The sequence below is a fragment of the Entelurus aequoreus genome, linkage group LG19, assembly GCF_033978785.1.
Source record: "Entelurus aequoreus isolate RoL-2023_Sb linkage group LG19, RoL_Eaeq_v1.1, whole genome shotgun sequence".
NCBI lineage: Eukaryota > Metazoa > Chordata > Actinopteri > Syngnathiformes > Syngnathidae > Entelurus > Entelurus aequoreus.
The window spans coordinates 23,193,116-23,209,311 of record NC_084749.1 but is presented as its reverse complement, the minus strand read 5'-3'; the positions used below and the strand labels follow the sequence as shown (position 1 = coordinate 23,209,311).

At 39.6% G+C, this 16,196-nt stretch overlaps 1 protein-coding gene across 1 annotated transcript; it reads right to left on the bottom strand.

Annotated features, from left to right (window-relative positions):
* Window positions 1-11,867: 11,867 nt before the first annotated feature.
* LOC133634874 (GTP cyclohydrolase 1-like) lies at window positions 11,868-15,609 on the bottom strand. Its single transcript, XM_062027524.1, has 6 exons — window positions 15,361-15,609; window positions 15,111-15,220; window positions 12,685-12,740; window positions 12,583-12,614; window positions 12,418-12,502; window positions 11,868-12,337 (listed from the first exon to the last, which is right to left on the bottom strand). The coding sequence occupies exons 1-6, from the start codon at window positions 15,605-15,607 to the stop codon at window positions 12,214-12,216; spliced, it is 654 nt and encodes a 217-aa protein (XP_061883508.1). The 5' UTR covers window positions 15,608-15,609; the 3' UTR covers window positions 11,868-12,213.
* Window positions 15,610-16,196: the final 587 nt, after the last annotated feature.

Genomic DNA, 16,196 nt, shown 5'->3' with positions numbered 1-16,196 from the left:
CATCTAAGGTGGACTGATACAAAGTGGAAAAGTGTTCTGTGGTCTGACGAGTCCACAATTCAAATTGTTTTTGGCAACTGTGGACGTCGTTTCCTCCGGACCAAAGAGGAAAAGAACCATCCGGATTGTTCTAGGCGCAAAGTTGAAAAGCCAGCATCTGTGATGGTATGGGGGTGTATTAGTGCCCAAGACATGGGTAACTTACACATTTGTAAAGGCACAATTAATGCTGAAAGGTACATACAGGTTTTGGAGCAACATATGTTGCCATCCAAGCAACGTTACCATGGACGCCCCTGCTTATTTCAGCAAGACAATGCCAAGCCACGTGTTACATCAACGTGGCTTCATAGTAAAAGAGTGTGGGTACTAGACTGGCCTGCCTGTAGTCCAGACCTGTCTCCCATTGAAAATGTGTGGCTCATTATGAAGCCTAAAATACCACAACGGAGACCCCCGGACTGTTGAACAACTTAAGCTGTACATCAAGCAAGAATGGGAAAGAATTCCACCTGAGAAGCTTAAAAAATGTGTCTCCTCAGTTCCCAAACGTTTACTGAATGTTGTTAAAAGGAAAGGCCATGTAACACAGTGGTGAACATGCCCTTTCCCAACTACTTTGGCACGTGTTGCAGCCATGAAATTCTAAGTTAATTATTTGCACACAAAAAAAAAAGTTTATGAGTTTGAACATTAAATATGTTGTCTTTGTAGTGCATTCAATTGAATATGGGTTGAAAAGGATTTGCAAATCATTGTATTCCGTTTATATTTACATCTAACACAATTTCCCAACTCATATGGAAACGGGGTTTGTAATATGACATCTCAGGGCGTTCAATCGATCGCAACTGGACTGCTTGGTTTGTCTTGGAAGACGTTTTGCCGATTAGGTTTCAATAGTCCGTGTTCATAGACTTAAAATTTGTCAGATCTAGTCTAGCGGATGGTGCAAAAAAACCTGAAATATTTTCCAGAGATAACGAACAGAGTGGATGAGGAGGAAAAAGGTGACAGATGCAAAAATATTGCCATTCCAATGGTATCAGGTCTATCTGAGAAACTCAAAATTATTTTTAACCAACATCCCAGTACACTTCAAACCAGGCAACACCCTGAGACAGAGACTAGTGCATCCTAAAGACCGGACACTCCACACCAACAAAAACAATCTGATGTATGCTATCCAGTGTAATGATGAAAGCACTGATTCATATATTGGGGAAACAAAACCACCACCAAGCCGACACGTGGCAAAGCATAGACGGGCTAACTCTTCAGGCCAAGACTCAGCTGTTTACATGCACCTCAGTAAGAAACAACACTCCTTTGAGAACAAAAATGTACGGATTGTGGACAGGGAGAACGGATGGTACGAAAGAGGAGTGAGGGAAGCCATCTACGTTAAAGGCCTACTGAAATGAATTTTTTTTATTTAAACGGGGATAGCAGATCCATTCTATGTGTCATACTTGATCATTTCGCGATATTGCCATATTTTTGCTGAAAGGATTTAGTATAGAACAACGACGATAAAGTTCGCAACTTTTGGTCTCTGATTAAAAAAAAGCCTTGTCCCTACCGGAAGTAGCGTGACGTAGTCAGTTGTTCGCCTCCTCATATTTTCCTATTGTTTTCAACGCAGCTAGAGCGATTCGGACTGAGAAAGCAACGATTACCCCATTAATTTGAGCGAGGATGAAAAATTTGTGGATGAGGAACGTTAGAGTGACGGACTAGAATGCAGTGAAAGACATATCTTTTTTCGCTCTGACCGTAACTTAGGTACAATCTGGCTCATTGGATTCCACACTCTCTCCTTTTTCTATTGTGGATCACGGATTTGTATTTTAAACCACCTCGGATACTATATCCTCTTGAAAATGAGAGTCGAGAACGCGAAATGGACATTCACAGTGACTTTTATCTCCACGACAATACATCGGCGAAGCTCTTTAGCTACTGAGCTAACGTGATAGCATCTGTCTCAAATGCAGATAGAAACAAAATAAATGAATCCCTGACTGGAAGGATAGACAGAAGATCAACAATACTATTAAACCATGGACATGTAACTACACGGTTAATAATTCTCAGCCTGGCAAAGCTTAACAATGCTGTTGCTAACGACGCTGAAGCTAACTTAGCAACTTAGCAACCGGACCTCACAGAGCTACAATAAAAACATTAGCGCTCCACCTACGCCAGCCAGCCCTCATCTGCTCATCAACACCCGTGCTCACCTGCGTTCCAGCGATCGACGGCGCGACGAAGGACTTCACCCGATCACAGATGCGGTTGGCGGCTAGCGCGTCTGCTATCCAAGTAAGTCCTCCTTGTTGTGTTGCTACAGCCAGCCGCTAATACACCGATCCCACCTACAACTTTCTTCTTTGCAGTCGCCATTGTTCATTAAACAAATTGCAAAAGATTCACCAACACAGATGTCCAGAATACTGTGGAATTATGAAATGAAAACAGAGCTATTTTGTATTGGCCTCAATGGGGGAGCCATACCTCTGTTCTACTGGTTATGTCACGCGCATACGTCATATCCAAAGGAGTTTTCAACCGGAAATTTAGCGGGAAACTTAAAATTGCACTTTATAAGTTAACCCGGCCGTATTGGCATGTGTTGCAATGTTAAGATTTCATCATTGATATATAAACTATCAGACTGCGTGGTCGGTAGTAGTGGGTTTCAGTAGGCCTTTAAGGTTGAAAAACCATCCCTGAACAGAGGAGTTGGTCTGCGACACCACCTGTCTCCCACATACAACACTGTCCTTTCAACTATTCCTAAAAGACTCTGCAATTTAGCCTCCGACAAATAACAGGAGTTAGAAACATTCCATTTGTTTACAACAGAATTGAATGCTAACGTGGGAGATTCCGACTATTTTGGACTGGTAGTAGGCGATCCACAGCGATCGTTCTGCCACACGATACCTCAATACTAACGAGGGAAAATTACACTTTAACAACTGTCGTTGGCTTTGACAGTAGGATTGCTCCTTTGCATCAAAACAGTTGTTTTTGTCACTATGATAGGGCAAAGGGTTTTGGAACTGATGAAGCCTACTCGGATGAGCGGCGAAACATCTTCCAAGACAAACCAAGCAGTTCAGTTGTGATCGATTGAACGCCCTGAGATGACAATGACCTGGATGAATGAGAACCTTCATAGACATCTAATATGACTCAATTAAGGTAAACAGCCATCCATCACCACATCAGGCATCAATTTTCACGGCTTCACCACATTGCGTATATTTTTTAATCACTAAATTAAGCATATTCAAGCATAAAATGGCTAAATAAACTAAAAATATCTATAATACAGTAGTACTGGCTTGTGATGTGCGGATCGATACTGAAATATCGATACCACCGATACCAAGATATTTATGCTCATAATATCAATTCTCAAATCAAAATTGATACTTTAGTTCAGGGTTGGCCAAACACGTTTCAGTACATTTTGTAATGTCCACTTTTAGCTCCAAAATGTGGGCAGGCCTGCATCAGCCTGCTGATGTCACCTATAGAAGACTGGGGACAATTTTAAATTGCCTAGTTTGTGTTTTGGTAGCATTTTCATCCTGAGTCACAGTATTTTTGCACAGGATTTGAAGGCATTATCATCATATGTGTCTGACAGATGCATTGTTGCAGGTTGTAGCAACACAACTAAAGAAGGGGTCAGCCTGCATACATTTCCAAATGATGGCAATATGAGGAAAGTATGGACCTCTTCAGTCAAACTGACTCACAAAATGAGACACACCAAGCGATACAAGTGTAATTTGCAGCGATCATTTTAATGATTCTGACTTCGAAAAAGAAGGTTTTGGGCAGAGTTTGGATGCCAAAAATTGAAATTTGGCATGAATTGATATTCATGCCAAATGCTATACCGAAAATTAGAAGCACCCTGGAGGGAAGACATTATTGAGTTAGAACCTGCGGAAAACAAAGAAGAGCAGATCTGGTGCTCAAAAACGAGATAAATAGAAGGTAAGCTGCTAGTATTTATTTTGCGTCCGCTTCTCCTGATGTTTTCCTTGCTTGATGAAATACTGAAAGAGAATAAGCAAACACAAGCTATGGTGTCTATGAAATGTTCGGAAATGGTGACCGTTATATTTAATTTTTGCTCATATTGTTTACCAAATCAGTTTTTAAGTAATCACAGACCAGGGCGACAAAAAGATACAATTAAGTGATCAAAATAATATCCATATTGTCTATTCAGGGAAATGGGCTCCAGTTCCGCAGATGACGTCACACCAAGAGGGGGCGACATATCGAGTCTGGAGATGGAAAGGGGGCGTTCCAAGTACAGTTATCTATCTACTGATTACTTTAAAAAAAACATTGATATTGTGGAAAATGACTGACAGATCAAAAAAATACATTAGGAAAACCAGTTTGTAAAATTTGGGTCATTTGTACTATAGACATAATATATACAGTTGTGGTCAAAAGTTTACATACACTTGAGAAAGAATGGCATGGCATCTGACCAGAGAACTTTCCTCCAGAAGGTCTTATCTTTGTCCATGTGATGTCAGATGAAACAAACATTGAGCTGTTTGGCTACAATACCCAGCAATATGTTTAGAGGAGAAAAGGTGAGGCCTTTAATCCCAGGAGCACCACCCCTACCGTCAAGCATGATGGTGGTAGTATTATGCTCTGGGCCTGTTTTGCTGCCAATGGAACTGGTGCTTTACAGAGAGTAAATGGGACAATGAAAAAGGAGGATTACTTCCAAATTCTTCAGGACAACCTAAAATCATCAGCCCGGAGGTTGGGTCTTGGGCGCAGTTGGGTGTTCCAACAGGACAATGACCCTAAACACACTTCAAAAGTAGTAAAGGAATGGCTAAATCAGGCTCGAATTAAGGTTTTAGAATGGCCTTCCCAAAGTCCTGACTTAAACGTGTGGACAATGCTGAAGAAACAAGTCCATGTCAGAAAACCAATACATTTAGCTGAACTGCACCAATTTTGTCAAGAGGAGTGGTCAGAAATTCAACCAGAAGCCTGTGGATGGCTACCAAAAGCGCCTTATTGCAGTGAAACTTGCCAAAGGACATGTAGCCAAATATTAACATTGCTGTATGTATACTTTTGACCCAGCAGATTTGGTCACATTTTCAGTAGACCCATAATAAATTCATAAAAGAACCAAACTTCATGAATGTTTTTTGTGACCAACAAGTATGTGCTCCAATCACTCTATCACAAACAAAAAAGAGTTGTAGAAAGTATTGGAAACTCAAGACAGCCATGACATTATGTTCTCGACCGCTACTGTCTATTGGCGAGACGTGGGGTCACCATCTTGAACCGGGCGACATCTCCATCTGCTGACTGGTATAATGAAGTGTCAGCGCATTTAATCCACAACTTTCTAAATACCAAACGGATTTTCAGCTTAGTTTATAGCTACTGTAGCTGGCAACAATTTCGCTGGTGGGCATAAATACTGCACAATCTTCGATTCACATAACACAACCAATAGTAATGTTCACTCTTAATTGTGAAAAGTAATCCCCCTTGAGCGGTTATCCACAGTCCGCCAATTTGAGCAAGAATATGCAGAACAATGATTTGGCATCATATTTTTCCTCGTTTCTGCTGCTGAAATACGAGTAGATGCCCCCTTTAAGGATGGCTGCCGAATTTCCTGCGCCCCCACAGTCAATGTGGTGTCAATGAATAAGACATCTGGATGCTATGGTTACTTACTACAACATGCTAACTATTAATATGCTACCACCAAGCAATATGAACTGAAAGTGCTACAGCAGTTACAGTATATCGGGATTTGACGTCATGCCATGATACTGTTACTGTTTCAAATAGCTAAGTCCCAAAAGTAAAGTTTTAGATCATTCCAAGTCAATGGATGTAAATGCATTTGAGGATAATATTCACTATAATTCTTGGCAAAACCTAACTTGTTAACTTTAACAGTCTTTTGTGAGAAAAAAACATTTATTTTGTTATGTGAACAAAAGTTCAATCTTGGTTTTAATCTGATCATAACACTATTTTTTATTCTAAGCCGTTCACACGAAGCATACAAAAGACTATCAAGGGGGGAAAAAAGCAACAAGTTAAAAAGAATGAGATGTATTTCGCAACAACAGCAATGCAACGATCATTCTATCACACGCACACCTTTTGTTCGGGCTGTTTGTCCACACCAGAGAGACAAAGCATCACTTCATGTACAATGTGTGTCACTCTGCACAATTTACACACGTCTCCTCAGAGAGGAACAAACTGTCTCGATAGATATCGGATGAAATATCAAAAATATCCATACTTGCCAACTCTCCCGATTTACCAGAATTTCAGTCCCCCTCCCGAAAATCTCCCGGGGCAACCATTCTCCCGAATTTCTCCCGATTTCCACCCGGACAACAATATTGGGGGCATGCCTCAAAGGCACTGCCTTTAACGTCCTCTCTCACCTGAAACATTCACCCCTTAACAGCCGCATGCTGTCCAGGCGTCCGCTTTTCCTCCATATAAACAGCGTACCGGTCCAGTCACATAATAATGTAGCGATGGACGGGTTTAACAAAGGTCTTTACTCGAAGATGTCAAGAAATGCTGACACGTTGTATGATCTTTTAACTGGTTTAATGATAACGCAAGGCATATTTGGTCAACAGCCATACAGGTCACACTGAGGGTGTCCGTATAAACAACTTTAACACTGTTACAAATATGCGCCACACTGTGAACCCACACCAAACAAGAATGACAAACACATCTCGGGAGAACATCCGCACCGTAACACAACATAAACACAACAGAACAAATACTCAGAACCCCTTGCAGCACTAACTCTTCCGGGACGCTACAATAACACCTACGGCTTTTGGAGCTCAGTGCACAACTGCACACACACAACAACAAGGAGACGAAGCAGAAGAACGAAGAAGAGACATGGCGACGACGAGTAAGAAGAAGAATTACGCTTGCAAGTTCCAAAATGATTGGAAAAAATAATTTCATTTCATCCAGAAAAGCTCGAAGGGGAAGGGGTATGTTGCCTGCACCTCAAGCCCCCCCATCCCATCTCCCGAATTTGGAGGTCTCAAGGTTGGCAAGTATGAAAATAATATCCCATTACTTGACTGTCCGGCACCTACCACTTGAAGAATACACAGCTTTCTATATGGGCTTAGACTAAAGGTGCAATAGAGCTTTTAATACTATTGTCATATGGTGATAATGCATGTTGATTACACACGGTGTTCCGCAAATTTGACAGTGACAAGCCAAAGGCTGCAAAGTAGCACCCTAGTGGCTAACGTCCCTCCACAGTGCAGCTTCCAAATTACTAATCCTCGGCTCCGTGGCGGAAAATAAAGTATGTTCCTTCCAAGTGTTATCACTGGGGACAAGGAATAACTAAACATGCTACACTACTCACAGTAGGAGGATACAAAAAAACATTGCTAACCGCTAAGTTAGAGCCATAGAATGTAAACAAGGGTGGACAGGTCGACATGGACAGACAGTAAAGATACTATAGTATAGTATAGTATCAGTATGTGCTCCATACATACAGTTCAGATAGATAAATTTATTTTTTGTTATAGTTTACAAACTCAGGAAATAGGTTCCTGGACCCAGGAATTCAGGATTTCAATCAGAGCCAATAATAGTTTTTGCTGATGTTTAGTTATTCTGCACTACTGTTTTTATTTTAAAATGTGTGTAATTTAAATATGGATATTGTTGCACCACCGTCCTGTGTTTTAGTCAGATTACAGTTATGATCAAACATTGAATAATTCACTGATCTCGAAAATTTGAAGTATCAGCATTGGTATGACCGATACTGCCCCTGTAACGTCTATTGGATTGTTACATTGTTACTCACAACTAATGTAAAGTATGCAAACAACGGAAGAATAAGTGCCAATTACATTTTAACAGAAGTGTAGACAGAACAATGCTACCGTAGTAAATGTTCACAGGAAATACACCAGCCAATGCGGATGAAATGCCAAGTTTTGGTTTTAAAACCAGAAAAAACACAGTGTTTCCCATAAACTGCCAAGATACCTGTGGCGGTGGGGGCGTGGATATGGGCGTGGTCACATGACATCATCGAGTAATTTGCATAATTTACTACAATGATATGATTTTCTCTAAAAAGGCTCAAAAAATGTATACTTACTAATTAATAATAACAGTTTTGTTTTAAAAGTCCATCCATCCATCCATCCATCCATCCATTTTACAATATAATTACAACACTTTATGTACATATTTATATACAGATTTGAACAATAAGTTATTCACTGAAATATATTTATTAATTGTGGTTCTTACAAAAAAATATATCTTATATAATATAAAAGCTAAAATGTCTCTTAAAGCTATGCCCCTTTAATTAGTGCATACTAAATAACTTAACTTTAGCCTACTACTACAACCATATTATTTACCAGCAACATAAAGTGAAACGGAGGCAGAGGTGTCCTGCCACAGTCAGTAACAAATAAACAGAAAACAGTAGTGGTCAAATACAAATAAGGCAACAAGAGAAGTATCCTACACTTCTCTTTTGTAAAGTAAATCTGAACAGCCTATATGGGCATCTACATCAACTATATGATTTGCCTGAGAAGCTGGAGAGGACAAAAAAATAAAAAATAAAATAAATAAATATATATATATATATATTTGTGGCGGACGTAATTCTTTCGTGGCGGGCCGCCACAAATAAATGAATGTGTGGGAAACACTGAAACATTTTTTAGTACCTCATTAGCCCAATCGATATATTGCACGTATGTAGTCTTGACTTTTATGGATTGTTGCATCATAGTTTATTTCCAATACTTCAGTCAATAAAGTACACAATTCAAACATAAGAAAAAGTATCTAAAAATACAGTTTTCAGACAATTTCTGCTTCAATTTTAAAAGGTCCACTACCGGATCATTACAATTGTACAGTAGAGAAAAACAATGTTGGTTGGCACACTCACATCTCACCACTAGAGGGTGTTGTTTCTTATGGCTGCCCTCATATTATTGAATAATATATAAACACAAATGTATTAAGATTTGCCTCATATCACACAATTGCCTATGCAAATTGTTTTTTACAGTACTGTTTTTACGGTGAAATTCTGACAATCCACCGTTATTTTTACAGTGTGTTACTGTAACTGGAAAAAGTTTTTTTCCTTACTGTAAAATTTTGGCAACAGGGCAGCCCACTTACTGTAAAATCTATTGTAATTTTTACAATAGGTATGTGTACAGTATAGGGCTGCAACTAAAGATTATTTTCATAGTCAGCGATTATCTTAACGATTAGTCGACTAATCAGATAATAAAGCGTACACATTTAATGGCTCTAATTTTTCCATCGACATCTAAATGCAGTTTAAGTTATTTTTTAATATGCTTACGAACAACCAAGATGACTAATTTATTCATAATTATTTATTTTTACTGTAACTGTGCTCCTCATTCAGCTGTTACAAAAATTAAAATGACTATTCAAATGTTGTCCATTTAAAAAAAAGGCAAATTGCTAAAAAAAACATTAACCTGGTTTATGTAATTTAAAAAAAAAAGCAATGAAAACGAACAAAACAAAAAGAAAGGCATTTTGTGATGTTTAAAAAGCTGCACACTGGTATATTGACTATTGATTAACTCTTGGCAGTTTTAGCCCTCTAATAGACTCAATGTGTAGAATTCTATATTTGATTAATTCTTAAAATGTTGGCTATTTAATAGATTGGATGTTAAATCTTATGATACCTCCGCATTGGTGTCTGTGCATCTGTCTCTGTGTGTGTTTGTGCGCGTGCACGGTTCGCGTTTGTTATTGTGCCCTTTTTTACATTATTGCTTTAAAATGTACTTGAATTGATGTAGACACATTTTAGCTGGCCAACTTTGGCTAAAATGATAGTTATTCTTCACACAACCAGTAAGAGATACGCTACACTCTTACAGAGGCTGAGACCACGTCCTCCCTCCAGATGTCCAACATCATGCCTTCACTTTAAATGATCGCGTTTCACTGATGTACTGCCGTAAAAACAAGGTCCACTTTGCAAAATGAGTGAGGTATTCATGTTTTGCTAAACTTTTAAATTGATATCTAAAAGATTCACTCTTGCATGTATTTTTTCTGTCAAAATGAAAAGATTGTATACATTTTGTAAGAAAAGATAAAGTACTTCATTGACGCGTAATTATTTACAGGCCTTCAGTTTGACACCTGTGCTCTCCTATGACATTTTTTTCTACTTTTAAAACACTTCCTTGTGGTCTACATGACATGTAATAAAGGATCTTTGGTCAAAATGTTGCATAAATGATCTTTTACAGACCATCTTCAAACCTCTTTCTAAATGTCTCTTTGGGATGCGCCGATTTGTGGGCGGGTCTTATTTACATGCCTCCACTTTGACAGCATCTTCTCCCCGTCATCAATGTTGTAGTTTATATGCTACTTTGTATTAGAAATGGCAACAGCAGAGGATGCATGTGCATGTACGAGCCAGTCTGCCCCACAATAAGAGGACAGAGAAAGACAAAGAATGTAATCCGACTACAGCGTCGGATTACATTGGCAGAACCGCGAAAAGCTCTTCGGGATGGCTCGTTTGAAGGCAATATAAAGGAAGGCAATATTGTTTTCTAAATATCTCCACAATACCTCTGTGGTTTGAGTTCCCATTTTCAGGACTTATGCAGATCCCAAATACACAAAAACAGCTACCAATAGGTAAGAAAAGTTGGTTTTGCATGTACCGTATTTTTTGGACTTTAAGGCACACTTAATATCTTTCCATTTTTTCAAAAATCGACAGTGTACATTATGTGCAATATGTATTAACTATGGTTGTGGAACATGGTGTAATAAGTGTAACCAGTCACACATAAGCGATACGTGTAGACTGCAAGTTGACGCCTGTTTAATAAATGACACGAGCAAGTACCCGTAAGCAAGCAACACCAAAACTTTGATGTTTCATTGAGATTATAGAACATTACACGCAGCGCTCAAAAATCTGTCAAAATGTTTTACTCCAACTTTGGTAAGCTAGAATGCCGCACCGCTTGATGGATTGTCGGCACATTACGGCCATCGTAGTCAGACGTACTGTGCTCCAACATACGGGTATTATCATGGTGTCTGTATAAGGACCCCAAAAGGGCACCTATTAGGAGACTTTATCTGGCATTTTATTTTGACCTATTATGCAACACCGACTTTTCTTACATATTGGTTCATGCTGATGTGTATTTGGGATCTGCATAAGTCTAAAAAATGTGTGGGTGTTTGCCATTGTAGTTCTCGTTGTAGTCCGTAAACTCCTTATTTTTCTTTATCCTCTTGTTGTGGGGCATTCATCCTCCACTGTTGCCATTTCTAATATAAAGTAGTGTATAGCTCTAACTTTCAGTGGTCACACTATGGCAGTGCTAAAAACTACCGGCGCAACAAACAGTACGTGTCCATGCACTAAATTATTCTGATTTCTCAAATAGTTCGACTCTAAATAAGTCCCAATGCAACCTATGGAAACACCTTAATCTGATCGTGTTCGGTTTTTGAAAAGTCGGACTAACCAACCTGGATTATGCGGTTGGGGGTGTGCGCATCCTGAAGAAACGGTCAGAAAGCGGCTTGAAAGTGGTCTGTAAAACAATCTATGCAAAATTTTGACCAAAAAAACTAACCAGTACATGTTATGTAGACCACAAGGAAGAGTTTTAAATGTAAAAGAACAATTATAATCCAGTGGGCCTTGTGTATGAAAATGGACCCAAATGGACCCGCTCATTAGCAGTGCGCCTTATAAACCGGTACGCCCTATGGCCCGAAAAATACGGCAAGAAAATGTTTTGCCTACTCTACCGACCTTGGTTGTCGCTATGTGTGAGACTGTCTTTGATAGTATAATAACACATACCACTTTGTTTCATTCAAGTGTAGAAATGATTATTGAAAGATGTTTGGGTGATTGTGATCGCTTCACACTACAGTAAAAAGTGTGAAAACCAAACTTGTTTTCCCCAATGTAGAAAAACCCGCACAAAAAATGCTAAAGACACACTTGTAATCTTTCAATTGCTTATCAGGCTGACGTCTCAGGATTGTAATTCACTATCATGGTGAGGAATGTGAGTAGATTGGCCTGTTTTACAGTGCAAGGTTGAGGAACTCCTTGCGTGTGATGGGGTCATCATGAAAGGCTCCCAACATGACGCTTGTCACAGTACTTGCATTGTTCTTCTGCACACCCCTCATCACCATGCACATGTGACTGACAAACACAGAAAAGTAAATTAGAATCAAAGTGTCTGTGAGAGAAAATTCGTCTGGGTGAAAAGGCTAAAAACGTACACAGCCTTGATGACCACCGCCACTCCAGTAGGGTCCAGCGCCTCAACGATTGCTGAAGCGATCTGCTTGGTTAGACGCTCCTGAACTGCACACAAACCAAAGAAATAACCCAAATAAAAACGCGTTGGAACAAAATGAATTAATTGAAGTGGAAAATAGTCCTACCTTGAAGTCTCCTACTGTAGATCTCCACAATTCTGGAAAATATATTTTAAAAATAACGAAATAGGTGTGTGCAAGTGTGTTTGTGAGTGAAATATGTCTGACCTTGCTATTTTGCTCAAACAAACCACTTTCTTGTTTGGAAGATATGCTATGTGAGCCTAAAAAGTGAACAGAATTCATATCAACTAGACTTCATTTTACAGTTAAAAAAAAAACAGTAATCTCAGATTGTACAGTGCTACTTCAGTTTTTGTAGGATTCAGTTTAATACAAAACAATTCATAAAAAATACCTGTTTTGCGAATTTGGTCATGGTTATATATTACCCAAACAATACCACGCTTGGGTGACTTAGTTTTTTTATTGAGTATGACCGCAAAATGACTCACCAAATTGCACAAGAGAGTTGCAAGTTAACTAGGGCACCAATTCACGTAAAATCCAACGGTGCCACATTACGGTACCTGGGTTGCGTGTGACCTCACGGCCGGTTGCCGACTCGGCCAGTTCCTTGCACTTTGACACTTGCCGATCACGCCAGCAGCACTGAGAGGAAAGTCAGCCAAACTACGTCTAGGTTATGTTGCAATTTTCAATGCCAACAAAGTCATCGACTCAAAAAACGCCCCAATTAAAGCTCCACGTTTCCACAAATGTGCTAGCTTGATGCCAATATACGTTGCTTTTGCTATTGACATGCTACTGATTAGCATTAGCAAAATTACATGGCAATTTCAACACCTCTAAATTTGTTAATGAAAACCACAACTAAGATGTAGGTTACAATCAAACAGCTGGTGCGTAATAAGTAAAATACTTACAGTATAAACACTTTAGGGTGCAAAAAAAACCCAAAAAACTATACACTACTGCCATCTAAAGTCTTGGACTTGCAACTTAAAGGCCTACTGAAATGAATTTTTTTTATTTAAACGGGGATAGCAGATCCATTCTATGTGTCATACTTGATCATTTCGCGATATTGCCATATTTTTGCTGAAAGGATTTAGAAGCGAACATCGACGATAAAGTTCGCAACTTTTGGTCGCTGATAAAAAAAGCCTTGCCTGTACCGGAAGTAGCGTAACGTCGCAGGTTGAAGGGCTCCTCACATTTCCCCATTGTTTACACCAGCAGCGAGAGCGATTCGGACCGAGAAAGCGATGATTACCCCATTAATTTGAGCGAGGATGAAAGATTTGTGGATGAGGAACGTGAGAGTGAACGACTAGAGTGCAGTGCAGGACGTATCTTTTTTCGCTCTGACCGTAACTTAGGTACAAGGGTTCATTGGATTCCACACTTTCTCCTTTTCTATTGTGGATCACGGATTTGTATTTTAAACCACCTGGGATACTCTATCCTCTTGAAAATGAGAGTTAAGAACGCAAAATGGACATTAACAGTGACTTTTATCTCCACGACAATACATCGATGAAGCACTTTAGCTACGGAGCTAACGTGATAGCATCGTGCTTAAATGCAGATAGAAACAAAAGAAATAAGTCCCTGACTGGAAGGATAGACAGAAGATCAACAATACTACTATCAGGAGACACCGAACCAAACACTGGACCTGTAACTACACGGTTAATGCTGTGCCGCCTGTCGAAGCCTAGCAATGCTGTTGCTAACGACGCCATTGAAGCTAACTTAGCTACAGGACCTCGTCAGACCCATGATAAAACATTAGCGCTCCACCTACGCCAGCCCTCATCTGCTCATCAACACCCGTGCTCACCTGCGTTCCAGCGATCGACGGCGCGAAGAAGGACTTCACCCGATCATCGATGCGGTCGGCGGCTAGCGTCGGATAGCGCGTCTGCTATCCAAGTCAAAGTCCTCCTGGTTGTGTTGCTGCAGCCAGCCGCTAATACACCGATCCCACCTACAGCTTTCTTCTTTGCAGTCTCCATTGTTCATTAAACAAATTGCAAAAGATTCACCAACACAGATGTCCAGAATACTGTGGAATTTTGCCATAAAAACAGAGCTGTTTGTATTGGGATACAATGTGTCCAAATACTTCCATTTCAACCATCGACGTCACGCGCAAACGTCATCATACATAGACGTTTTCAACCGGAAGTTTCGCGGGAAATTTAAAATTGCACTTTATAAGTTAACCAGGCCGTATAGGCATGTGTTGCAATGTTAAGATTTCATCATTGATATATAAACTATCAGACTGCGTGGTCGGTAGTAGTGGGTTTCAGTAGGCCTTTAATGTCACGCTTGCAAATGATAATAAAATAAGATACACTATACAATAATAACTGGACAGCAATTATCATAATCAACTCTTTTTTTAAATGTTGCAATAACATTTTTTATTTTACTATCAAAAACAATTAATATTCATTAACACACAAAAGTACAATATGTTGGTACTGTAGAGCAGGTATCGGGACTTGGTATAGGATCAGTTCATGAGATGTGAACAATACCCATCCCCGATTTGAAGACTATTGAAAAAAAACTTCTAGCAAAGTACAATTGAATTGCTAAATGTGTGATGCTTGAATTACCTTGCCAAAGAAGGGAACCAGGTGATGTTCACACAGAGAGAACAAGTCAATGTCCTTGACAATTACCATCTCCTCATGGTTCTCATCAAAGATAGCATCATTCAAGATGTCTGCAAAAAAGGCAGGGTGAGTACTGCATTGTTTTACAATGAAGCAAACAATAGCGTAATTTATTATCCGATCTATCAAGACTGACAATAGTAGCGTGAATACGGTTAATGAAAGTGTCATTAATAAATGATGAACTAACCCTGGGTGGTTTCTTTGTAGCCTTTGGTGAAGAACTGCATGGCTTTGGCAGCACGAAGTGGTGTTCGAAGAAGTCCCTCTCGGTTGATGTCCTCTCCGAGCTCCGCCAGTATTGTGCTGTAGGCTTTTTCTATGTGAGACACTTTGGTTTCATCTGCGGTCTCGTTGGGTTCCATCTCTTCCTTGTACAAACTGTTGTGTTTAGACTCAACACACTTCTTTAGATACTCTGAAACGACTCCGTTCATCTCCATTCTGACGGAGTTGACTCAAAGATGTTGTGGCGCGCAATGAGACGGCCCCAGTGGTTTGAGGAAGGACGTCCCCTTTGGGTTGCAAAAGACTAAACATGAGTCTTTAGGCTAAGACGTGATGGAAGTTTGGGGACAGCCGTAAAAGGCTAAATTTGCAATAAATTGAAAAACCCTAAAGATTTTATACGGAGGAAAAGTAAAGTAGGTCAGCAAAGCAGTAGGTTTCTTTAGACAAAGTTATGAATGTACACACAAAGTAGCAAGAAAATATGCGGAAAACCAGTGTCCAAATTGGAATCACCATGCTCAAATCTTCTTACGAAGCAGCATTTGACACATCCTGTGATCCCAGTTTAGATGTTTCATGCTCTGAAACACTGATCAGCGTTTGTGAGAAGATATTTAATCTGTTGTTCTGAGGTTTTTTTTTAATCAAAAAGCACAGTCAAAGCTAAGAGTAACTATCACAAATTAAAAAGTTAAAATCATGAACCACATAGGAGTAGGAATGTATACAGGAGTACCTGTATTTTTTGGTACTGGTTCCTAATTGGGTCGGTCCAAGAGAGCTGTTAAAATTCGG